At 40.4% G+C, this 26,312-nt stretch overlaps 1 protein-coding gene across 1 annotated transcript; it reads right to left on the reverse strand.

Moving 5' to 3' along the window:
- Positions 1 to 1,245: 1,245 nt before the first annotated feature.
- adss2 (adenylosuccinate synthase 2) lies at positions 1,246 to 26,024 on the reverse strand. Its single transcript, XM_071480198.1, has 13 exons — positions 25,706 to 26,024; positions 15,821 to 15,923; positions 13,600 to 13,668; positions 13,449 to 13,499; positions 13,212 to 13,278; positions 10,188 to 10,295; positions 8,676 to 8,757; positions 8,472 to 8,598; positions 6,705 to 6,859; positions 5,800 to 5,924; positions 5,263 to 5,360; positions 4,721 to 4,870; positions 1,246 to 3,886 (listed from the first exon to the last, which is right to left on the reverse strand). Exons 1-13 carry the CDS (start codon positions 25,892 to 25,894, stop codon positions 3,834 to 3,836), a joined length of 1,377 nt encoding a protein of 458 aa, XP_071336299.1. The 5' UTR covers positions 25,895 to 26,024; the 3' UTR covers positions 1,246 to 3,833.
- Positions 26,025 to 26,312: the final 288 nt, after the last annotated feature.

Genomic DNA, 26,312 nt, shown 5'->3' on the forward strand with positions numbered 1-26,312 from the left:
TTCACACCTCCCGTCTCATCTTCACATCTTAGCCCTCTCATTGTTCCACTGATGTAATGATGTAATGATATAATGATATAATGACACTGTGACGGCTCACTGCATCACTGGCATACAACAAGGCTGTTAATCTTATCAGTAACACCTGTGCTTGTCCTGCAGTGACAAGTGGAAATGGCTTCTGTGGAAAAGGCCGATTGTCAAAGGCACAAAGGTGCTGTGTGGTATCAAGGCCAGTTGCGACAGCATCATGGGAAGTAATTACAGTCATAAAATGTCAAAACTATTTTGCAAATGATGAATAACCCTTAACACTTTCTCAGAAAACACTGAAATTAGAACTTGTCTTTTCCTGGAGGTACACAAATATATTTATTGACCATAAGAATCGAGTTGCAATCCTACTTTGATGGGCTGACTCATTAAAATATTCTCTACAGTAAAAAAAAAAAAAGCTTTTGAAACTTATTTATAAACATCTGATTTGGAGCAACTGGTTTATCATTAAGAATGGTGAGGATTTGTACAAAAATGAGTGGAAACAAAAGGGCACCTGGTGTATTCTTCACTTGGTGGATGGTGTTGCTGCTTTTTTTAGAACATGACAATTTCATTTCAAGATTTATGATCTGAGCTGATCAATTACACAGTTCACCTCTGTTTCTACTGCTGTAATTAATCTTGTGAAAGACTATTTGACTCATTCAAGGATTGCAGCTGTACTACCACCTCTAATAAAAGATACCTAAAAATTCATTCACAAGAATTGTAAGCAAATCATTTAGGATGCAGAACTACATCCAGCTCTACTAGTGAGGAAAGGTATTAGAGAACCATGGGATTACATTTTCACCCAAACCTATCCTACTTGAGATATACTGTACACCTGTAATGAGTTCCTACATAAACACGTCAATATAGATTTTGCACAAATAGCATTGGATCTGTTGAACATTTATTTTGGAGAGACTTGCTGAATTTCTGTACGACAACCAGAAACAGGTTGTCATACAGAAATTCAGCATCCTTCTCCTGAAAGTCTCTCCAAAATAAATGTTCAACAGATTCAACAGATCCAATGCTAAATGGTTGTTTAAGTGCAAGATTTTTCAAATGTTGCTTTACGGTACATTCAGGTGTATGGAGGCAAAGTGTGGTAAGTAAACTGTGCGTTGTGTGAGTTGTGTCTATTTTATGCATCTCAAAACCGCAGTGATATTACAAACTCATGCTCTGCAGCCAAACGTTGTTCAAACCCACAGAACTTTATTTTAAATTCTAGTGGAGATCCAAAAGTTTCCAAAGACACCAAAATATCATATCAGGGTAAATGTGATGATTTTTCCAACCTGAAAATTACAGAAAATGAGGGAAACTGCATGTAAATGGGTTAAAAAAAAAAGAACAAAAGAGATAGCACGAAATGCTTTGAGTGTTTTTTGTGAGTATCTTGTGCGTATGTAGCCTAAAACATTCATTAAGTCTTAACCAGATGCCAAGGTATAAGTCTGTGAAAGGAGGTTGAGTGAAAGTTGGCAGTGTGAGCAAGTAAAGGGATAAATGTGCAAGTAACACAGCAGGAGAAAATAAACACAGTGTTAGGAAACGGGAGATACGGTGACACAGACAGCAAACATACACTGTTCAGAAAAGCAGACAGAGATGAGTGAATGATCTTGGCTCGCTGTTTTCATCCCTCTGAACCGCCACTAGGGGACTGACAGGGGCAACAGCGTGTCGGTGAAGCGGTAAGTACAGCTACGTGAAAGATTTACTTTGCTTATCCATGGGAGCAGATTTGCTTTGCAGGAATTGAGAAAAAGAAACACAAATTTAAATTTGGGTTAAGTTGTTAAGTTAATTTAAGTTGTTGAGACTATGCCTACAAAAATGAATGTCCTGAGAGAAGTGGTTCACACTGTGAGTACCATGTTCAGGTCATCAAGGAAGAGATGGATTACATACAATTTTAAATAATGGACTTTGACAAACGAGTTTTAATTATTCAAATGTACACACTGATCATTTGACTAAATGCTTCCCAGCAAAACCCGTTCATGAAATCGTGCTTATACTTAAATGTTTATTGTGCAATAAAACCCCTGAAATATGTAACTTGTGAATTTCCCCACTGTGGGACTGATAAAGGCTATCTTATCTTATCTTAAGTCTTATGTCTCCTTCTGAGTTAAGAAATGAAGACACTGTAGTGGGTCCATTCATGTCATTTAAAAGTGACAGCAATCACGAGTTTACACCTTGTAAACAACGTTCACGTGAACATCCCGGTGTTGATTGCTACTGGGGAAACTGGGACTCTTCTGACAGCATTTGTTTCCAACTTTTTAAAAGGGAAGTGCTTCAAACCAAACATGGACAATTCACGTCAGACTAAGTCCACTGTTAACGTAATTAAACCAAGATTTAATCAATGTAGTGTTATATTATCAATGACAGTCTTTTTTTCACTCTCGTGTGGTGAATTCTGCAACCACACAACCATCATCATTTATCGGATCATGTGAGCGCTCTACCATCCATCCCATATGGTGTTATAATGGCATAATGAAAGATGCCATTGAGCTGCATTATGGGAAATGTAGGATCCAGCGTTTGAGGAGCTTGACCCCATGATTGAGAGTAAAACTCAGGATATCTTCGCTTCTGTTGCTTCAGTTTTGAGATATCAGGAATTTCTGGCAGCTTTTCTCACTTGGCAAAAAAACAAAAAACAAACAAACAAAAAAAACAAACAAAAAAAAGTTGAAAGATGACCAACTGTCTCATTTAGCATTTATCAAACCATATTTACACTTCTCTTCATTTTGTACACTTCAACAGAAAACAGTACTGAAAGGTGCAAAGTAATCAATGGTGATTATAAGATAAACAATCACAGATGCCGGCCTAGTGATTTGATTTTCATTTGAAAAAGTGACTGTTATTGTTCTGGTTCATTGAAAACTCACCTGTTAAATTAAACTGAAGAACAGGGGCCTTTTTCGCAGCACAGGAAGATGTACGGCAACATTTCAAAAACAGCGTTCGGTGGTAGTAATCGCTAGCTACAAGAAACTTCAAAGCTAATTTTTGGGTTGAATGACAAGGCAATATGAGAAGTCTTTAACATTTGTCTGATGACGAAAAAACAAACACAAAAAGACACATTTAAAATATTAAAGGATCCCTTTATCAAGTCAGGATGTGTTGACCTGGCAAAATAAAACATAAAGCAGATATAGTCCAAAGCATCTAAAGTGCCAAGGTTAAAACTTATTTCACCTTATTAACTGATTTACACCGGACTGGCACAGCGCATTTAAAACACAGCATAGATGAACAAAAATACACTTGAGCAAAGTTTGACCAACCAAACATCTGTGGACAGTTCCTCTGGGCAGTGATCCCCTGTCTGGTTCTGTGTGTGTTGAGTCCATTCCCTCATGTCCTCTCTCAGACGTGAGGGCAGCTGGTGTTGCCGAGTGTGTTGTATGTCTGAAATAAACTACGATATAAACAGGGACAAACTGAAGAGGGACCTGACTTTGGAACTGTTTTCCTTAAGTTTAAAACCATTAAAAATCCAGATGGAGACGTCGGGATCCACTCGTACAGGGAGGTCAGTCTGATGGGAGTCTGATCCAGAAAGGTCTGGTCTGTAACATGGGACAGTCTGATGACACACTGGTGTGAAGCGTTAAGAACAGACATGATGGTTGCGTCTCTGTCGGAGAGTTGAGACAGGTAGGTAGGCTGTGTGTGGGGCTAAGGGGAGGAAGGGTACTGTTGATTTCGCTGCTGTGCATCCTTGCCTGTGTTTCTCCTCCCTCCGTCTAGAACAGCTGGATCATGGACTCCCGAGACTTGCCCACGCCGATCCATTTGACTGAGGAAACACAGAAAGGAGAGGTAGTTCATTCCTCTACACTAGAGGCTGTCACAGGTCTCAGGTCTGTGTCTCAATCAGTGTGTCTACATGTAATGCAGGTAATCTGAGAATACAATTATAGAACCTAGTTACTCCAAATCCACATATAACTACTTGTGCATTAATGATAGAAGATGCTGTTACAGACTTTTATTCTTCTTTTTTTGGTGTGTGTGTATCAGTGCAGTGAGAGAACAGACAGATCAGTTTGCAATCAGTCAAGTGTTCAGTGGTGAAAACCAGCTTATTCAGAGGCTGCTTTGAGTTTGTTTCAGTTGAGGTAGTGGGACATAAACACTATAAATATGAGTGTCAGAGCGGTCTGCAGTCGTTTAACTTCTGTTTTAACATGGCAAACATTAAATATTCATCCCGTAATGACCTGTTAAAAGTCAAAATGTACAGTCTACACGCCCAACAGACCATTTGGAGTAGTTCCCTATGTGGTCCAAGAGAGGGCGTTCTCTATCTGCCCTATTGACCTTTCAATAAGATGAATAAAAATGAAGGAAAACTAGTGAGTGAGGCCGTGCTGATCAGATTATCACAACAATAAACCATCTGAGAAGCAGTGTGAGGAAATATTACCAACAAATCATCCAAACAAACGCATGAATAAAACTGCATTGGGATTAAAAGTGACAGCACAGAATGAGATTGGTAACCGAAAGGAAGTGGGATGGACAACAGGAAATTAAACATGATTAGACAAGACTGACACAAAATGCACCAAACTATGGAGCGCCCAGAAAGTTCAATCTATTAAATAATAAGTCAATCAAAATATTGTACCAGGCACTCCCACGTGCTCCTCAACGAAGCGGACATATTTCTGCGCGTTCTCAGGCAGCTCCTCGAAGCTCCTAGCAGCCGAGGTGTCGCTGTTCCAGCCGGGCAGCGTCTCATACTGGACCTCCACACGCTGCAGTACCTCCTGATTGGCTGGCAAAGAATCAATAAGAACAGGGGTTGGGGGAAGTGGGGGGAGGTGATACCACACCATTAGGTTTACAGGAGACTGCAATCAGACAGCTGTGACAACAGATCAATATGTTTCTGCCTTAAAATGGATCTCTCCATAAATAATCACAGTGTGGAGCAAGAGGAAAAGGCCAGAGAGAGGTTAGAAAATAACCACTAAAGGTAGAGATTCACCAGCTTCACTTTTATTACTGTCAATATATCAGTTTAGACCTACTTTCAAAAGTCAGTATCAGTGTGATCTGAGCAGAAAAATGGAGAATACGAAGGAAGAAAACTGCCTTTTATTTATTCTCCTGCTTTGTGCTTTAACACTTACACAAGAAGAAGAAGTCATTCACACATCAGCTCACCTGGAAAGTGAGGTATAGTTTGGTTGTCGACTTTGTACCCTACTCCCACTCTGATCTCTGGGAACACGTCAAGTATGTCAAGTTTGGTGAGCGCTAACCTGGAAGAGAGCAGGGACAGCTTTTCAACAGCTTAAAGGGTGGGTCAGTCTGCTAACAAACTTCAAGCGTATGACCAATCACAGAAAACTGATCTGCGATTAAAATAATCATCTGCTATCAATTTATTATCGACTTATCTATTTTATTTTCTTTCACATTTTATTCAGTGATAATCGTCTATTATTTTGTGCAGATTTGTTTTATTCTTGCATTTTGTGACACTGTTCTTAAAGAAGATAAATAAAGTTTAATTATTATTAGAAAGCACAATTTTAAAGATAACATGACACTTACACTTTCTTTCAAAATGAAATGGTTATCTATCTATCTATATCTCTCTCTCTCTCTCTCTATATATATATATATATAGAGAGAGAGAGAGAGAGATTTACAGTGTTTAATGCAAAAATACAAACAATAAAAATGCTTCAAACTCACGCAGTGAAGCCGTTAATCATGTGTGCATATTTGATGAGCACCAGATCTAGCCAACCACATCGTCTCTTCCTGCCCGTGGTCACGCCCACCTCCTTCCCCCGGGTCTGCAGCAGCTCTCCGATCTCCTACAGACAAGTTAAGATTGTCCATTAGTTTCAGTTCCCCAGAGGAGTTCTCTGCAAATCATCTGACACGACCTCAGCGGCTGAAAGGCTGAACAGCAACAGATGCCAAAAATATTCAGCCTCTGCACTCAGGCCTCAGTTTCGGTCCGGAGCAGGTGTCACGGACAAATTTATTGACCATGACAAATGAAGTTTACTGTGGCTGGTTGTTGGAGGCAGTGAAGCAAAACCTCCTGTGAGTGGTGCTGTTTGAAAACAAAACTACTCCACAAGTCATCACACCATGTTTCGAGCATGAGGGCAGCGTGAATGTCACATGAACGTGGTGACAGTGTGATTTGTGGCTGAGCAAATGTTTTTGATTTCTCAACTGGAGCTGCAACGATTTGTCGATGAGTTAACTGACAGAAAGTTAATCAGCAATTATTTTGATAATTAAATAATTGTTTTGGACATTTTTAACATCTGCTTCTAAAATATGATAATTGTAAACTTTTCTGAGTCATATATGACAGTTCACTGAATATCTTTGGATTCTGGACTGATGATTGGGCAAAACAAGACATCTGCAGACGTTGTAGTTACAGTTCTAATGGTCATTTTAGACTATTTTCTGACATTGTATAGAATAAACAATGAATCAATTAATAAAGAGAAAATTCCACCTAAAAAGTCCACATCCTGTGTGAACTTTATCCCTTTAAAAAGAGGATTTAAAGGTCTTAGTTTTCTATTTTGCACATTGATGGATGGTGGAAGTTACTGTGTGTGTCCTCTTACGTTGCTCTGCTCCGAGGGGAATGCTCCTATGCCCACTCTGGTGGTGTACGCCTTGACGACCCCGTAGACCTCGCCGACGTTCTGAGGCGGCATGCCAAGACCCGTACACACCCCGCCCACCGTGCAGTTGGACGATGTCACAAATGGGTACGTTCCTGCAATGACAGGAAGAGTGAAGTCCGATCACATCATTCCTCTATACTGTTGATACCAATTGAACAGACATGCAACTGAAAAAAAAAAGTGGGAAGATTTGTCTGGAGCAGAGGTTTTCGAAGCCTCACACTGACTCCCCTGAATCCCCCTCTGACTAACCCTGATCTCTCCATGTCGATGGGACATTTACACCCTCAGTGAAGTAAAAAAAAAAAAAACAACATGTCATTCCCAGACATGGTGGACATGTTTGTTTTAGAACTTGTCATAAAATAGTTGGACGACTAGTCCAGCTTGTTCCTTCAATCACGCGACAATACACCTCATTAGATAAATTCCTTCATATGCTCTCACTGGTTCAAAGTGAAATACTTTGCTGTGAATCTGCGACTGAGTTTGACTTGAGAAAAATTATAATTGACCAGCCTGAAGAGAAAGGACCCTGCCCTCCTGACAGAACAAAACACTCAGAGAAGTTGAAAGCGATTATTTTGGTATGCCTTTTGTCTCATCGAGCCTGAGGATGTCCCTGAGGTGATAACCAGTTACACGCTGTCATGAACACTAAATTCCTCCACCTCAGATATTCAAAAAATGATGACCTTTACAGGTGTGTTCCAACCGCCGAAATAAAAGCAAAGAAGGACTGAGTTTCCACACCTAGAAGCTGGAAGCTGCCCACATGCAGATCACCACAGTGTCCGCAGAGACTGTTGTGTAATCAAAGAAGAACGGGTTCGATCTCTGCAGCAGCCAGCGCGTCCATCAGCAGCCATGTCTCCTGTCAAAGTGCTCTGTAGCTAAACAGTGAAGCCCTACATGCTCCCAAATTCAAAACAAGTCTTGATAAGAGTGATGATACAGACAAAGTTAAGGATTTCTAATCAAGAATAGATATAGTCAGTCAGTAAGAGAGATTGTTTTACTCTGAGTGTGCAGGACACTGTGCCCTGACACCAGAGTTATTACAAACATGCTGCTTTGATAATAACCAGCAATGACCCCCGACTGTAATTTGATCTGCTCTGTGCTGTCACTGTTTCAGGAATGACAGCTCTGGTCTGTTACAGCGACACTACAACATCTAAACGATCAGTAAATTTAGTCTGGTGTGTTGTTATCTGAGAGGAAAAAACACAACTGTCGTGTTTTCATACATCAACCACTGGGGAAGATTTCTGGATTTAGTGATTGCTCTTTAATTCTGACTGACTGACTGACTGCTGATAAAGGGTGCCTTCGTGCTCATGCACTGTCAGGTGGCATTGTGTGGGATCAATTTGTGAGCGTGCACGTCAAGCCTGGATGCCAGAGCACGTCCGTAGCAGTTAGTGAACTTACCATTGTTCCTAGTCTGAGCTCCGAGCAGGCTTTTGTAAAGAGCAGCAGAAAGCTTAAGTGTTTGAGGGCAACATCACTGGGTCACTGTAGATGCGCTGAACAGCGCTTTGCAAGTAGAGATGACATTTATTCTAAGGTTAGCACAAAGACGTTGGCTTAGTGTTAGAAGGACAACCGGAAAATACACAGAACCAAACGAGTTAAGAGTAAGGCGTGCTTAATTGTGGTGCACATGCGCGCTCACACGTGCACACGTGGTGATGTACTGACCAAAGTCTATGTCCAGCAGCGCAGCGTTGGCTCCCTCCACCAGGATCTTCTTGGGAGGACCGTGAAGAGCCTCGTACATGTAGTGCACACCGTCTCTCACCATGGGCTTGATCCGCTCCACGTAGTCCTGAAAAATCAGACAAATGTTATTGCAAACAGAATAATTTGATCTTTGCAGGGATATTTTTGTTTAATTTCTATTACCTTTAATTTGACCAGCTCTCCATCTATGTCAATCTCCAGAGTGGGGTACATAGCCTTGTACTGCTGGGCCAGTACTTTATACCTGGAACAGGCAGCATTGATCGGTTTTGATTAATTTACTCCACCAGCTGGGCCATTCTACACCATGTTGTAATGAGATTATAGACACAGGAGGCAAACCAACAACATCTCGTGCCATTTTTTTTAGAGATCAACCCAGATCAACCACAAGTTCCAGGAACTAAACTCTGGAATAATATGGTCCTTATTTATTATTCTGCATGTGGTGTTTGGTTTGACCAGTCAGTGAAGTTCCGTCCTTATATTTTCTAGGCCAACAGAAAGCAAGGCAAGAACTACAGCCTGAGAATCACATTTAGGCCACGTTCAGACCGATGTTGGGTTGGCAGTCGAAATCAGCTGCACAGACACGTTATTAAGGCTGCAGTTTTGTGTAGTGTGCACGCATCTGAGTATTGTTTATCATCACTTTTGGTGTATGTGTGTATTTATTTAGATAATGAAGATGTTTTTTTTCAGTATTGCCAGCACTGCTACCTCCTTAATGTCTGCACCTTTTTCTTTGCTCTGTATTATAGTCTGACAGGAGTGTTTCTCATGCTGTGAATATGTTCAGGTCATAGTTGGTTAAAGTTGTTATCTGTGTGTAAAAAAATGTTTAGCAACAGCTGTTTTCATTTCCACTGAAACACACGTGCCTCCTCTCATCACATGACAGTTGTTCCAATCCAAGTTGTTCTTATGAGATGAATCATGTCATTTAGGCTGAAGTGTGTTAGTGTGTGTTGAAGGCATCATCCTTTTAAGTCTGTAACTAATTTCACACATAAGGAGTAGTTTTATTACTGGAATAAAAAGCGATTATAGCACACAAAGTAAATGTAATTCCTTTATCTTTTCTGTTGTTTGCTTTAGAACCAGGAGAATATGCTGATTGGTGGCATTTCATTGGCAAATTCAATGAACCATAATTTATTCAAATCTCATCTCTGACCGGATGCCTCTGGTGATTCACCTGTTTCAAATCAAACGGCCCTAAATAGTAGGATAATTAACAGCCGACATTCATTTGTATGAGGCCAGTCTGGCGATGCAGCAGCGGTTCCAGAGCAGACGGCTCGGGCAAAACAAATTAAAAAAAACACAGGACTGCAACATCATGTTATCTGTTACTCAAACTGGAACGTCTTCGTAGGGCTGTTTTCGGTCTGAACACCTTACAGCTGAGTTCTTCTGGTCAAAATGCAGGTAAAGTTCCTGAGTTCTGTAAAGGTTCCAGGAAAAGTTCCCGTGAGTGGAACAGGCAATAAAAATTGAGCTACGTATGTGAGGTCAAAAAGCAGGTAAAGTTTCGGGGTTCCTCAGTTCAAGGAAAAGTTTCACAGATGGAAGGGGGCATGGTAAGACTTAAAGTAATCAGTGGTCCAAACTTATTTAAATACAGATTTCATTAGAACCCCAGAGATATAATCCTGTAATATAGGAACAAACCTTTCAGAGAACTGAGTGAAGTCAGCCAGCAGGTCACATATCCTGAGACCGCTACGTGCTGCCTTGGCCGAGTACACCGGACCAATCCCCTTCTTCGTTGTCCCGAGACTGGGCAGGGCCAAGAGAGGAGGGAGGGAAAAATAAAAATAGATGTAGCATTAGCATGTGATCTCAATCGACAACTTGTCTTTTTACAGTTTCAAGGTTCATCACATCATCCACCTAATTACTGTGAAACTCTTAACACCTCCAGACCCAGTAATTACCCAGTAGTTTTAACTTGAAGGACAACCACAGAGTCTTACAGAGCCAACCAAAACATGCAGAGTACAGTGGACATTAGATTTATCTTCTCACATCACCAAAACAGTGTTTACTGCAAATTAGAGTAAATGATAGACTGGTAAATCAGGCAGAGCTGTTACCTGAGCATTGTGTGCAAACAAGTAACAGAGAAACTGATACTGAACACTATGGTCCTGACACTAAATATCTTCTGACTGATATATGATTTGAAACCCAGCAGACTTTTTATGGACACAGTATGGTCCCTTTATGTAACAGAGGACTACTCAAATAACATGTTAGAGTAGTTAACCATTAACATCTGGCACAGTGAAATCCAGTCACCGTGTGTGCTCAGTGCATAAAGGAAAAGTCAACGCACTTTTAAGACTGGAGGAAGTACTCAGATCTTTCACTTAAGTACAAGAACCAATACAAGTTAGAGGTAAAAATCCTGCATTCAGAAGTTGACTTCAGTTTAAAGTAAAGGGAAAAGGATAATAAGGATAAGGATAAGGATTTTTTCTCTAGTATATCAGAAAATATTGGCTAATTTGACCTCTTGAAAACAGTTATTTAAATGAAACTGTCTGAGAGGTCTAATGATTCTTTGGTAGCACTGCTAACAGCTCACACACACTGAAACCTGAGTTAAGGGAACTCACTTTTGTATTATGCTCTGCATGTGTTTTTATGTGAACTCTTAATTTGAAAAATAACTACAGCTGTCAGATAAATAAAAATGTAGTGGAACAGAAGTATGAAATAGTCCAAAAATAAACTCTACACAATACATTTCAAATTCAAAATATGGCAACATAATTAAAAAATACCACTACACTGTATCACAGAAAGAAATGATCCACAGACACATGCAGAATGAAATATAATATACAATATAGTGTCTTTAAAATGAACATACATGTTTTCCTAGCAGATGTGACACTGATATTGTACAGTAGGATGAGATCTGAATGAACTAAAGCCACTGTGTCCTGTCCTGTCTTGATTTTAATTGTTCTTTAAGTGTGAACAATTACGTTTGAACAGCTGCTAGGAAACTACAGACCTGTCTTTCCAGTCTTGAGAAACCTGAGTTCAGACTAAATTCTGTTTAATCTATAAGGAAATTACATTATTCAAAGACGTGTGCTTGCAAAATTATCCTTTCAAAATATGTAAACTCTGAATTTATATGTTTTCAGGTTTTCACCTTCCATCCACCTTTAAACCCACCTGTTCTAGGATCATATTTACATTACATATTAAAGCGTTCTTAGGTAAATGATCATCTTTAATCTTCTATAATCTTCTGTGAATCAGATAAAAATCAAACCTTCAAGTTGGAACTCCATACACAAACTTGTAAAATAGCGTTTGCAGGCAGAAACTGAACGGTACAGAGTGAACAGGTACAAACTTTAATGTGCAAGTTTACAAAACGAAGATCACTGGTACAAAACTACATTTTCAAGCAGCGATATAATAAATCCATAAATCTGGACTCCAGTGTGACTGTACTCTGCTCTGACTTCCAGCAGCAGATCTGCCAGTCCACCAGCCTGTCTAGCAATCTGCTGAAAGCTCATAATGACTGTGCCATTAAGGTACCCTGGTGAAAATGCATTCTCTCACTCTAACACACACACACACACTGACACACACACACACACACACACGTACGCAGTAGCTGGCCGGGTGTTTGGGGCTTTGGTTGCTGAGCTGGTAAAGACAACCCAGCTTTGAACAGGGATACACTCGGTCTCTCTTGAGCTTAATATTCTGAACGCTCCTCAGACTCGGCTTAACATTCCTCACATACGTCAGTACGGTTCACTGCCTGGCCGAACAATGTACTGGAACAAAATTGTTTTAAAATGGTGTGGAATAAAACATGATCCTCAATACCTGGATTTACTACAGGAAATACTTGTGTCTTTGTACAGAGTCTAAAAACCGGACCCTGAACAGGAGCCTACTGGTTTATTCTGCTCGATGGCTGATACACTCTGTGTCTGTTTGCCCTCTGACCTCTCTGATGATGCCTCCAGGCAGAGCATTGTTGGATTTGGATTTGTTTTGAACCAATGATTGTATCATAAAGTGGAAAAGGTGCATAACTAAACTGAATTAGCCTTTTTTAACCTGCAATAGCTGGAGGCTGATGAAACAACAGTGACATATTATTAACTTTAATGTTGACATGGTGAACTTTTTAGCAACAGTTGTTTATTAACACTCCCAGCAGTTACAGAGCAACATCATCATTCATTTGGAGTCATCTTTCTGTCCACATGGTGAATGAGAGTCTCCTTTTACCTCTGATTTTGGTCTCTACCAACTCCTGAGATAAATATCTGGATATTTAGCTGCTAAACTCTCCACTTTGTTCACCAGCTGGTTTCCAACTGTGTCTGTCCTTGAATGACTACATACATGAATGCTTTAAAAATGCAAACAATCAAAGCTGAGCAACACAAGTGATCTATTTTTTTTAAAATCCACAACCTGCTTTACTCGTTGGAGTTTTGTTTACAAACCCACACTAAACTATCGTTGATCAAAAGGTGTTTGCACATCGCTGGATGTTGAACAGGGTGTTGGCAGTGACTCACAAGAGTCAAGATCCAGGAAAATGCCTCAACTTTTTCCCCAGAGTTGCAACATCTGATCTGATCTGTGTGTGTGTGTGTGTGTGTGTGTGTGTTGCAGCCATTTCTAAAGCAACAGGTTTCTTACTTCTTGCCTGCTTGCTCTTGTCTCTGCTGTTCCTGAACGCCATCAACCGCTTGGTGGAAGTCAAACACTGCGGAGGAGGGAGAGAGGGAACACACACTCTCACACACCTCAGAGAAGGCAGGGCTCACACATCCACACACACACACACACAAACACACACACATTTTTGCATGCCTGCATTCAAACATTCACACCTAGAAAAAACAGAGTCCAGGGGTGGGGCCTGGGTGGACTTACCAATATGTGCTCTGTCTGAGATGATCAACCTTTTCTCCCAGCCCTTCAGACCTACACACACAAATACACTTTGAGCCTCCCTACTCCACATGAAAGCACAGTGATGTGTTGTTATATGCTGTGTGCGTTTAAAAAACTATACATCACTCACTTTTTCCTTTGCGTTCATTCTTCTCTGCCTCTTCAAACAGGCCTGGAAGGTGGATCACGACACCATTGCCTGAGGTCAGAAATAAATAAAACACTGATAATAAATAAAATACACTACCCCGTAAAACAAAGCAACATCTACTTGTGAGAACATCTACTTGTGAGCTGTGAACAGTTCCACCAAAGACCAAACAGTAAAAATACGTTTTTAATATTCTTTATATACTGTTGGGCCCATCAGTCTTCATCTAATAACCATATTTTAGAGATTGATCATTTGTATATAAAATCTTAAAGGTATTAGTAACTATGGCTGTCAGATAAATGTAGTTTTAGTTGGCAGCTGAGTGTATATTCTTGTCCAATTTTTTGTCAAAATTATTGGAGCTGAGACCATTTACCAATCAACTGATTACAACATAAAAATAACTGGCAACTATTTTGATAAGCGCTGAATTGTTTCAATTCTCAATTGTTTCTCAAACAAATAGTTAAAAAATGCAAAATATTCTCTCAAATGAGAGGACTTGCTTCTTTTCTTGCCAAATGTCATTGTAAATTTAACACTTTTGGGTTATTTGTTTAAAGAAAACAAGGCATTTTAAGATGTCACCTGTGGCTCTGCTCAAAGCTTTTTTGATGTGTCACAGACTAAAGGCTCAACCACAAAAGTGCACAAAAAAAGTTCATAATAAAACTACAGGAGACTGTGCTGCCAAGTCATGACTCTTTAGTAACGTAACAGTGAGATGTCATCTGTATGTGACAAAAAAAAAAAAAGGCTTCTGTTCTTTGTTAGCAGACAAACGAGCAGAAGATGCCTGCTCACAAGAGCTTTAATTATCTTTTTAATTGGGCTGCATTAAGTGGAGGAGTAATTACTTAGACCAAATTAAATGTAAGAAATGTGGAAAAGAACAGGGAAGAGCGGAGCACAGTGATGGGGGTCAAGGATGCACTTTTACACAGGGGGAGAAGAGCGACGGTGTAATAGACAGAAACATGTTTCCCCTCAATAAATTAAGTATAATAACATTATGAACACAAATGATCAATGTTTGTCTGTTCTTCTGCTTCACTTATTGAAAATATATTTATCTATAGACCCTACCAAGTAATGTGAATTACACTAAATGCTTATGTGTTGCTGCAAGTGCAATCTCTCTTTGCAAAAGGAAACTAGATGTCAAAATAATTGAGAGAGATCAAGGTATGAGCAGTAAAAGCTTTGCATTGTGTCAACTTCCTATTATTTTGTGGTCTTCGTTGTTCATATTAGCAAGAAACTGCTCAGACTCAAAGTAAATACTGAGTCTGGAACCACTGCACTGACTTGAGAGGATTCGTTGGCCCAGCAGTGCTTTGAGCTAAAGGCTCACATCAGCAAACTAACCAGTTCACACAGACGCAATGTTAACATGCTGATGCTAAATACAAGACGATTACACACTAAAATCACACCCCACAGTGGATTACCACCAGCTGTGGGATGTACCGTTTATATATACAAGAGTGCATTTGACACTTGCACTTGCAGTTGAAGTGTTGATAATAAAAACACTGGAGCTTAGTGTGCGGCCATCTTGACAAGCAACTAGTCTTTGATGTGCTGCAGTTTAATAAAGTGTTTTTGTCCTATTTCTCTTTCAAATATTCAACATAAACAGATTAATTAATAAAACTAAAACTATGAAAATAATAATGCATGGGAAACGTGCAACACACTGAAACACCATCGACCTGAGTGCATGTCATATTTGATGCACTCTGCTGTAAGTCTCGGAGCGTTTGAGCCTGCAGGAGAACATTGATGCTGCATATCTCAAAGAGGAAAAGGCAGAAACATGATTAAGTATCGACAGCTCATACAGCTATTGAGTGCATGCAGATGTGCGGAGGGATAGAAGCCAGAAAGAAAGAGTAAGACACCATTAGCTAATGAAGTTACTGCAGATGAGTGGATGTGGCGTAGCCTGCAGTCTGGCTCCGAGTCAAGCTGATCACACTCACTGTAGCAGTCGCCAAAATGGAGGCTGTAAGAGCGACGACGAGCGCCAAGCTAAAAGGAGCCTCGATCAGTTCATCAGGAAAATAGCAAGGAAAGGTGGCCTTGGAACTGTGTGTAACTGTGTGTAACTGTGTGTGTGTGTGTGTGTAGATCGCACAAATGTGAGAGTGAACGTAAGTGTTTCTGCGTGCTTGCATCTGTGAGCATTACACACCAATGAAGGCAGTGACCTTGGGGTTGATGATGCCGCTGGGGAGGAGGTGAAAGTCGTACTCCACCGAGTCGACCACCACTGTGTGTCCTGCGTTGTTGCCGCCCTGCAGACAGGAGACGAGAGAGCGATGAGGAGAGACAAACACAGGCAGAAACGCAGGGAGGAATGGGACCGATGTGGGCTCTGCTACTTTGTTTGGCGGAGCTGCACGGCAGGCTGAATAGTTTGGCGAGTAGCAACAAGCAAATATACAAACCACTGGCTACTGTCTGTTAGTCGTCTCTGTCTGCTACTCTGTGCTGTTGCTTAGAGACTCCTGCTCACAATGCACTCAGATCTCCAGTAAGGGTCTCGCGCCTAGTGTAAACTAACCGACAAATGTTGTCAGCAAAGGAAAAGTCAGACGGAGAGTAGGTACAGAGGATTAAACATAATGTGTGAACATGATGTGAATAATCCTTCCACTCCCTACACACAAAGCCAAGGACATGCCCTGTCAAGAATTTCTGCTCCAATCACAGACATAAAAAAACAAACTAAAAAATCTAGGACTGACTGAACTTCAACATCAGTTAATGTCTTAAACTTCAGCCGTCATCATGTTCCAACAAAGGATGTGTAGCTGGAGGAAAAACGTGTTACCACCTTAACAAGCTGCTCCAACTGGGTGAGAGGTGAGAATTTAAAACATTTTTCATTTTAATATGAGACAGGCATTATTAACTCGAATCTATTATCAGATAAAGCCTCAAATTACACGATTACTTTTTATTCACCTAAAAACAACAAGAGACATTTAATATGATTTACCCTACTAGTTCTGTTATGTATAATTATGCAACAAATACTCAATAATCAATTAGTCAATTCAGAGAAAAATAATCTGCAACTATCTGCCGAACTGGTTCCACATTCTTAAACCTGAGGATCTGAAGCTTTTCTTTGTCACAGGTGATAATAAACCGAATCTCTTTGTTGGTTGAGCAAAACTAGACATCTGAAGACGTAGCCTTGAGCTGGGAAAATTATAACAGGCCTTTTTCAAGTTTAAAGAATAGATGAAACAATTAATGGATTAGTTAATCAAAGCTCAAAGTTTGAAGGAGTCAAAGAAATATCATTTCTGTGTAATAACCAGCCAACCAACAGCACTGCACCATGGCTTTACATTGATTTAGTTTCAACAGGAGAACATGACGCCCGTTGACAGACAGGCGAAGACTACAGACTGTATTTAACTGTGACAATATGTGTTTGCTGCATACGGGCCTGCGCATGATCTAGCACAGCTGACAGTGGAGATAAAAATGCAAAAGTGGAGCCTTGAAAGGGAACAGAGAGCTCACACCCGACCTGCTTTGCTAATCATTGACGCCCTGCTCCACGTTTCAGAGTCACAGAGGTTACACTCTGCAGCTCATGAACTTAAAAACATACAGATGGAAAAAAAAAAACAAAAAACGAGGATGATATAACACAAGCAAAGCATAAAAAACTAAAGTGAGACAGGAAGAGACGGGTGAGTGAAGGAAAGTATTTGAGGTATTACTTTTTGCTATGATGATAACGCAGCTGCAGATCTGCAGCTTGCGTCACTGCTCACTACCTGAGGTGCCAATTCAACAAGTCTGTCCCGTGACAAGGATACGTTCCTAATGCTGTAGCCTGTGGATATAAATCATGCCCAGCATGTGCTTCGACCACAAGGGGTTATTCCTGGACACAGCAGTACCCTGAAGGTGGAGAGGGAGGGTACAGATGGGGGAGGGGATATGTGTGTGTGTGTGTGTGTGTGTGTAGGGTGGCAAATGCCTCTCCTTTTTAGATACTTTTACGATCCATCCCATCCCCCACAGAACCTTACTCCAGTTCTCATACAGTCCCATGATCGGCCTCTTGTTCCCATCACGAGAAACTGAACTTCTGATACTCACTCGCCTGCTCTTTGTGCACTGCTATGGCAGCAATGACTACCCACTACGTAGATGGGATTGTAATATGAGGTGGTCCACAGTGGGCAAAAATACATCACAGAAGGGTCTGGTATGAAAACTGAAAGACAGGCTGATGAAAGTTTATCTAGTACGTCTTTAAAAGATCAAGACATGCTACCCGATCTGGACCTGTGACCCTCCTCCTGTCCAGGGATTAACATGGACGTGACGATTCCCAGCTTTAGTATGAAAGGGTATGGCTGAAAATATCTCAGTCACTGGAATAAGTTAACTAATTAGTAAAAAAATAATTAGTAATTATTAATAAACCCTCAGCTCAGTGGAGCTTTATTGCAACTTTCAGCACATTGTTTTGGTTTCACAGCTCCTCACTTCACTGCTCCGGTTCCCTCTCACACCTCTCAAGCATTTGAGCCAAATAGCTCCATAAACCTGCCCAGGACCAAACAGCAGACAGACACAGTTAGCAACTAGCAGGTGAAACAGCAGCTAAAGGAGACAGAAATTTCCCTCAGCTGTTACTGGAAACCAAAACAGAGAGGAAAGGGGAGAAACTACAGGACTAACATCCGCCAGGTGGCCAGAAACACGAGGTGAAGGATAACGCTGTAAATAGGCAACTGTTTGCGAAATAATTCACCACACCAGCTTTGTAAGGCGATGAGATGTCAGAAGTTGTGATTGCAGATTGTTTCCGCTGCACCTGAGTGGCAGAAAAAATAAAATAAAATTCGCGCCTTGGTGCTTATTGATTATCATACAAAAAACAGACACTAGACATTTAGACATGTCACAGTAGGAGAAGCACAGGTGTCAATAATAAGATGAAGGATGGCAGCTCTTGGTACGGGACGTGCCGGCTCGTCGTCACACTGTCGCCGCAGCACTAGAATAGAACGAGGCCTTGTTAATGTCATTAGCAACACCTGTGCTTCTCCTGATATGACCAGTCAAAATGTGATGACCAGTGAGCGCTGATGTTTATTTAAAGAATCTAATAACACAGTTAATAACTCGATTTAGAAGTGATAAACCAATTGTTAGTTGCAGCCACAGGCAGTTTGAGAACTGGGTGTACTGGGATTACTTTAGTGACCTGTGGTTAAATAACGGTGATTACTTTATTGTAGTTCAGTTGGATCTAGGTAAAATGACACAACTTCATATTTATTATTAGCAAACTGGTTAAAAAAAAAAAAAATAAATAAAAAAGCTTTTATATTCAGGGCTCCTTCAGATTGGAATAATTTACATGTGCATATCCATTTCAGTCTTTTATCTTACAACAAATCGTTTTTTATGTTTTCAGTAATACTATTAGTGACTGTTACTCTGTGCTTTGATCTTTTTAATGTTAATTTCTTTTAAGTGTTTTAACTCTTCTTTGTTTTTCAATATTGAGTAGGTTGTCTTGTGTGTTCTCTGTTGTCTTGTGTTCTGTATTGTTTTTTTTCAGTTTGTTCTTGTGGGTATTTGTTTTGGGACCTTTGGGAAAACTGGATTTTATCTTGATATAATACGTCTGCATACAAAAGTGAAACTAGAGGGAAACGAATTATTTTTAGAATTAGAAAATAATTATATATACTATTAATTGGATCTCCTGATCTTGATCTTGAAATTAGCGTATCACAAAGAAAAGGATCAATTCCTCAAATGTGAGATGCTGAATGCTGGATGAAGCAAATGTTTGGCATTTTTGCTTAAAAGAAAAAAAAAATTAATCAACTAATCGGCGCAGCTCTATTCACCAAGCAGATCTCTATAAAGTCGGATGAACTTTCCTGCTACAATTAATTTCAGACTTTTACTGTGTCAAAGACGACCAGACTGGATGTCTGTTCCTTATCCTGTATCAAACACATGTGGTGTGTATATAACACTGTGTCTCTGAGCAGCAGGGTGCCATGGTGAAAACAGAAACCGCCTCCTGAATAGGTTCAAGGTCTCAAGTTCAAGCCTTGATGTTGGCAACCAGCACCTCTTTAAATATTATGTTAAAAGAAACTGAAGCTACTTCGGTCAGTTCTTTCCGGCAGGTTGATCTGTACGTATGAAGGTGTTTCTGCAAGGCAGGTCCGACTTCTGTACATGATATATAACATAGTGTTTGCCCTCCCACTGCTTTGGTTATTTTATATACATTATTTACCTATTTTATAAGCACTTGTGTGTGCGTCTCTTAGCCTCTCCCCACACACCCGAAGCAGAGCAGAGGAGAGACAGGTTGACAGCTCCTAACGTAAAAAGTGCAGTAAAATCTTTCCATCAAGATCCTCTAAAACCAAAGATGGACAGACATCGACCCCAAACATCTGAAAGTCTGGTCAAAATATCTGCTTTTTTTAAAACAATCTGGCGGCAGCGCAGAGGATGCTAGGAGCTCTGCTGCTGATGGTAGGGAAGCTAGTTCTGAGACCACCAGCAGATTTTATAGCTAATGAGCCATTAACATTACTGCATTATGCTCATACTGCCTAAATGACTTAATGGTAAATATATCCAAAACTCAGTTACAGTCAGTGCAGTTGATTTCCAGAATTCACTCTACCCCCCAGAATTAATGCTATTGGTAACTTCTGATCATGTGTTTCTAAAAAAATAAATAACAGCAAATATATCTTTATCAGATTTTTTTGACTCAAATATTGAAATCTATTGAAATCACCATTAAGTCTCAAAAGATCTTGTGCACACTGTCTCATTTTACCAAAATGTCCGGTGAGAAGGCTGACACTGAAACAACCTAGCCTCGGTTTTAGCAAACATCTCCGTAGTAACCCAAATCCAGCGTCCTGAGTCCATGTGTGGCAGAGGTGCCTCCAAGAAACCAGATATCATTATGACACGTGCACTAGTGTCTCCTGGCAGACAAATACAAAACACTGACTAAACCCACACATGTAAACACGACAGGGCTCCTCGGTCAGCTACTCCTACGGGCAAGAATTAACTTGATGAGCTTGTTTCACAGCCTTCCCGTCTACTTTAGCTGTGCTTCTTGCAGGGTCTCTGCAGCATTAACAGAAACAATTTTAACTTTTAAGTATTTCTCGATGAGAGGAGACACCACATTAGCCCACGCACCACATCACGGGGGCCGACAGACACACTGACATTTCCACCCCAAATGCCAAATGCCAAAGATAATTTAGAAACCATCTCCATTACATAGCCTGTTCAGCAAAACTGATTATTTTTTAATTTATTTATTTATTTTTTTGACTCTAAAATGTCAGAGGATATTAAAAAATACCCATTATACTCTTCCACAGCTGAAGGCAACATCTTCGAAATTGCTTTTTCTACCCAACCAACACAAAAAATATTTAATTTACTACCATACGTATGACCATTAAAAGAAGCAAGAGCCTGAGAATTTTTGCTTAGAAATTCATCAGTTCATCATCATTCATCACTAGTAGAGACTCCTGTACTCAACTATGATACTTTTTCAATGCAATAGATTTAAAGAATACATTTAAATAGATTTAAAACAATAAATTATTGACAATAGATAGAAATTCAGAAATGTGTAATTTCTCCATTCTGTCTCCTTGTTTAGTTTTCACATACCATCTCCCTTTTAAGTTTTTTTTTATTCTTTTTTTGAACGTGATGAAGCATGATATGGATATATGATATTTCTCAATAATGACCACTGACTATCCTGCCGTCATTCTCCCGAGATGTGTGTGCAGCTACACACCCCTCTTTCCACCTCAACCCCAGCTGTGACTTCTAGGATCTTAGAGGTCTGGACAGTAAGGAACACCGAGCGAGACTGCTGGCAAAGCCTATTTTATAAAAAGATCAACACTATCAGCACTTCACCATTCACTCACACAGCAACAAGCCCCCAACTAACGTGCACACACACACACACACACTAATGTATGGAGGGGACGCCGTGCAGGATCACTGCCAGTAAGCAGAGTATTTTTACATGTCTCCTGCCTCGGCAAGACTCTGGAAACGAGGCTCTGTGGCTCAGGAATATTTCTGTTATGTCAACTTATTATCAACAGAGAGAACTGATAATCCTCTGAACTCCACAGAGTGAGCATGAGCAGGCGAAAGATTAGAAAGATGTATTATTATGGATATATTATTAAGGAGGCTAATGAAGGTGGTGTCAAGGAGGGTAGCAACTAACAGTAACTTTCATTATTGATCAATCTCCTGATTATCTTCTTGATTAACCAATCTGGTGTAAAAAAACATCAAAAATAAGTAATAAATGATCATCACAAAGTGTCAGCTTCTAATTGCTCGTTTTTGTGACCAACATCTAAACATATAAAAACTTAAAGGATATAAAAAAGATATTTCATTTATAGTCACATAGAGTCGCTCATTGTTCCAGCTCAAGTGCTCAACCTTTTTGCTACAGAGCAAAATGTGCTCATAGCACAGATGTTTGAAACTGTTTGGCGATGGCCTCACTTTGATTCCTTCATTTCTTTACCTCTTTGATCAAAGAGCTTCTCATTCACATAATAAATCTAGGCAGTAATTTAATTAGGCACGATACAAACAGAAATTAGATATTTGAGAAGTTTGGTATTTTTGTTAAATGAAGTCTAAAGGTCTACAGTCATGTTCGGTTCTGTGAGGCTGTGCTGCACAGCAGAGATTTACAAACCTGCAGCGATTACATTAGTCCCCAAATATTTTGATCTATTAATCATTTTTAGTCAGATTTCAAGAAAATTGCCAACATTTTCTCTGGTTCCTGCTCCTTAAATGTGAATATTCACTGTTTTCTAATTCTTCTGTGACTGTAAATGGATTATCTTTTTGTTTTGCACAGCTGGTCAAGGCATGTATATTACAAAGATCAATCAACCTGATAAATGATATTATTCTGATCAAAGGCAAATTAGCAACACATCAATCTGATCTTTCTCACAACTCCAACGTTACTCTGATAAAAACATAAAATGAATGAAATAAACTGTGACAGATCCCATCCCTCATGCAAGTTTCAAACCTTTAGAGCAGCTATAACCAATAATTTACAATAACAATGTATTAAATGACATACAGAGAATCATCTACAATGAACCACAACTTTTCTGTTTTGGTTCGAAATCACTGCTCTCAGAGTCGTTTTTGGCCACAGCAGGCAGCTGTATTCATCATAGACACAGGCAGAGACCAGCTGGCGAACATAGTGGAGCATTAAGCAGCTAAAGAGCCAAATACTTCCCTTAGGAGTCGGTAGAGACCAAAATAGAGCTAAAAAAGGAGAGAAAATATCAGGCTTACATTCATCCGGTGATCAAAAACATGACTCCAAATGAATCATAATATTTCTCTGTAACTGCTGGATGTGAACCAGCGCTTTTCTACTGATCCAAACCGAGCTGTGAATGCTGTAACATTAAGTATCCACAACCTAATTTGTGGTATAGAGGTTGCAAAAACATTGCAGTCGCCTGCTTTGCTTTAGCACAGACCAGTTTGTCTCCCCAGTCAGAAGAGTCTGTCACTACAGTACATGTACAGTGTCAGTAGAAATAACTGAGAGCCACAGAGCTGAAGTCTAGGCAACAAAAACAGGAAGTACTCCACACCGCTGTACTAACACGCAGCCACACTGATCTCAGCTGAGTTGTTCACAAATGTTTTGTTGTCCAGACATTAGCAACTGCGAAAACACGAGGTTACCATCATTTTAATTCCAGACAGGCTGACTGAATAGATAGTAAACAGTTTCACATCAGAGACCAAATATGACCAGTCTCCTACAAGCTGGCTGGACTTCAGCTTTCTTGGAGTAGATGTGGTTTGAGTATGTGGCTCTAGCCCAACACAGCAGACGCATTTTAAACATTTTAGGCAGTCCAACCCGCTACTGCTTCCACTCACTGTCTCACCTACTCCTGTTCAGGGAGATCAGGGACAGGAATCTTCCCAGTACACAGTGGGAAGAGGGTAGAGAGAGCCAGAGAAAGTCCATCCGTTTTATCTTGAGGAAACCAGAGTGCTTGCAACACGAAGCGCCAGATGTGGAACCACTGAGCCAAGGCCAGATAAAGAGTTCGTGGAGGGGTCACATGTATAAATTATACTACTAACATTACAGCTTGATATGATAAAATCATCCTGGGTGCTGAAACATTTAAGTTGAATGAAAACTCGCCATCAGATGGACAATCACCTGACATCTCTTCATACACGCTGCATGTGTCATAAGTCCACACCCCTCACTTCCTGGTGTTAGACTGACTTTGACAAGAAGCAACAACTGTGTGTACACTCTGACTTGGTAAAGTATATGTTATTGACACATGTTCTGTATGCTCTCAGTTGTCTTGTTTTGCACGATGCCCCCTCCCAGCCTGTTCGAAATGATAAGGTGGTGTATGTATGGGCCCCCCAAAGCAGATCATTGTGTAGGCTATATATGTACGGGGACGTCCAAGTGCAGCCTGCAGGATCAGGGAACACTATTTTATATAAAAACATCTGAGTGCGCACACAGGTCAATAATTGGCTGAACTGAACAGAAGTGGTTGACGATAAACTCAAATTTGACAATACATTACCCCAAAGTGGTGATATTTTGGAGTAATATTTGAATAATGTAGTCTTGGACGCCGCTGACAAATAATAGTACTTATTGATGTAGATGTAGAGGACAAGTACAGGCGTTAACTGGTTATTGAACTCAGCTACATTATAGTTCAAACTTTATTTAATGCGTACAACTCTCTGATAAGGCACCATTTATGAAGGCTTTATAGATGAGTTATAAGCCAGAGCAACTCTTGGGTTGCCAGGTTGTGGAAAATCCTCCTTCAGCACAACACTTTGTTTTTTTCTTCATAGCTCTTTAATTCACGAGGGGGACCCCTCCAGTGGTATGTCTGACCATTTAAAGGGCTGCAGGACATCTGGACCAATTCATTTATAAACATCTTATTATCATTTACAACATTTACGCCTCCTCAAGGAGGTGACTGACTAACTTCTGCTAAATGGTTAGATTAGAAACTGAAAACCCCAAAACCATGCAAACATTTATCACTGCAAACCTGATGACTCATTAGAAAGTATGAAACCCTTATTAGCAATTAACCAACATTTATAACTGCATTATTACTAAATACAAACACACAACCAGGTTTTTTTTAAAACAGGGCACAGGGTCAGTCTTTATTCAAACATCAGAATGGGATTTTTTTATGCTTTATTAACCAGTTACATTGATGAGAATAACTTTTGGGTTGCCAAGTTGTAGTAATAAATAAAATGCTTTAGTAAATAATTTATTAAGCATTAATTGCAGATTGCCAAACCCTTTAACAAATGGTGCCTCATCAGACAGTGGCACTCTGTAGTGGAGCTAATGCTCCTCGGTGCTGCAATAACCACAATAATAATAATATCAATAAGACAGTGATTAATTAAACTTATCATGAACTGTGCAGCCAGAATTAATAAAGAAACCCAACCTGCTGCCAACACAAGTAGAGTCCATTTTTTTTTTTTTTTTTTTTGCTAGCGGGGTTAACCGCTGTAACGCACCGACGGTGGCCAGAGGAGCCCGGGCTGAGGTGATGCACCGGGTCGCCTCACCTGGAGAAAGGTGCCTTCAGGGACCTCGTCATGTGCGAACGACGGGAAACGATTCGTCGCTGCTTTTTAAGGTGTGAGGAGCTAAGCAGCTAGCAGGAATTCAAGGTGACATTAGCAAAACACTGGGAACAACACACCGACTGTGGGTTTTGGTTAGCTAGCAGACTTGTTGTTAGCTCTCCGGGTCTAACATCTAACTTCACACCGGAGAGACGCGGCGTTTTTTTTTTATTTTTTTATTTTTATTTTTTTTGCAGAGCTGTTACCTGCAGGATTTCCGGTAACTAGCTTAACCGGGAACGGACGCATAACAAGTGAACGCAGCATGGGGGGGCTAACCAACCTGACATCTGCAAACCATCTCCGCGTCTTGTGCCAGCAGATCCACAACTTTTCCTTTTCCCTCGTCGCCCCATTGAGCACCGAGGACCACGGTCACTCTGTTGCCGACGTCCGGTCGAGGCGCCCGTTTCGTCGGGCTGTCGCTGCCGTCCGGGGCCACCGCGGCTTCCTGACTCCCACTTTCCGACATTTCAGCTGGGTCCCTGGATGACTACACTTGTGCGCCCTTTGGTGCTGCGCTGCTGCACCAACGATGGCTGAGAGGACCGAGGCGGCGCCGAAGTTAGGTTGTGGTTCGACCGGTTTAAGGGAAACTTCAATGGCAACACGGAGCGACCGCTTCTCCGTCTCTGACCCGCCTCTGGTTGTGAAGGGGCGTCACACATGTTGAAAACCCACCTTCAGATCTGCCAAAACTTTTATTTATGAAAGTTAAAAAAATAAAATAAAAAAAAACATAACATTGTGCTCTCCACATCCAGGTTAAAACAAACCAACATAGCCTATTTAGACTTGTCAAATTAGGACAGTATTAAAAAAAAAAACAAAAAAAACAGGGAGGGTGCAAAAAATGTTTTATTTTGTTAGTGAAAACATAAAAGTACAAT

The sequence above is a fragment of the Trachinotus anak genome, unplaced genomic scaffold, assembly GCF_046630095.1.
Source record: "Trachinotus anak isolate AG129_WGS33_773 ecotype Australia unplaced genomic scaffold, CSIRO_AGI_Tana_v1 ptg000007l, whole genome shotgun sequence".
In the NCBI taxonomy this organism is placed as follows: Eukaryota; Metazoa; Chordata; class Actinopteri; order Carangiformes; family Carangidae; genus Trachinotus; species Trachinotus anak.

Coding starts and splice junctions, on each gene's coding strand:
- adss2 (XM_071480198.1), bottom strand. CDS start 25,894: ATGTCGGAAAGTGGGAGTCAGGAAGCCGCGGTGGCCCCGGACGGCAGC. Junction 13,500..13,599: donor GAATGAACGCAAAGGAAAAA/GTGAGTGATGTA, acceptor TTGTGTGTGTAG/GTCTGAAGGGCTGGGAGAAA. Junction 8,758..10,187: donor TTCACTCAGTTCTCTGAAAG/GTTTGTTCCTAT, acceptor TGCCTGTTCCAG/GTATAAAGTACTGGCCCAGC.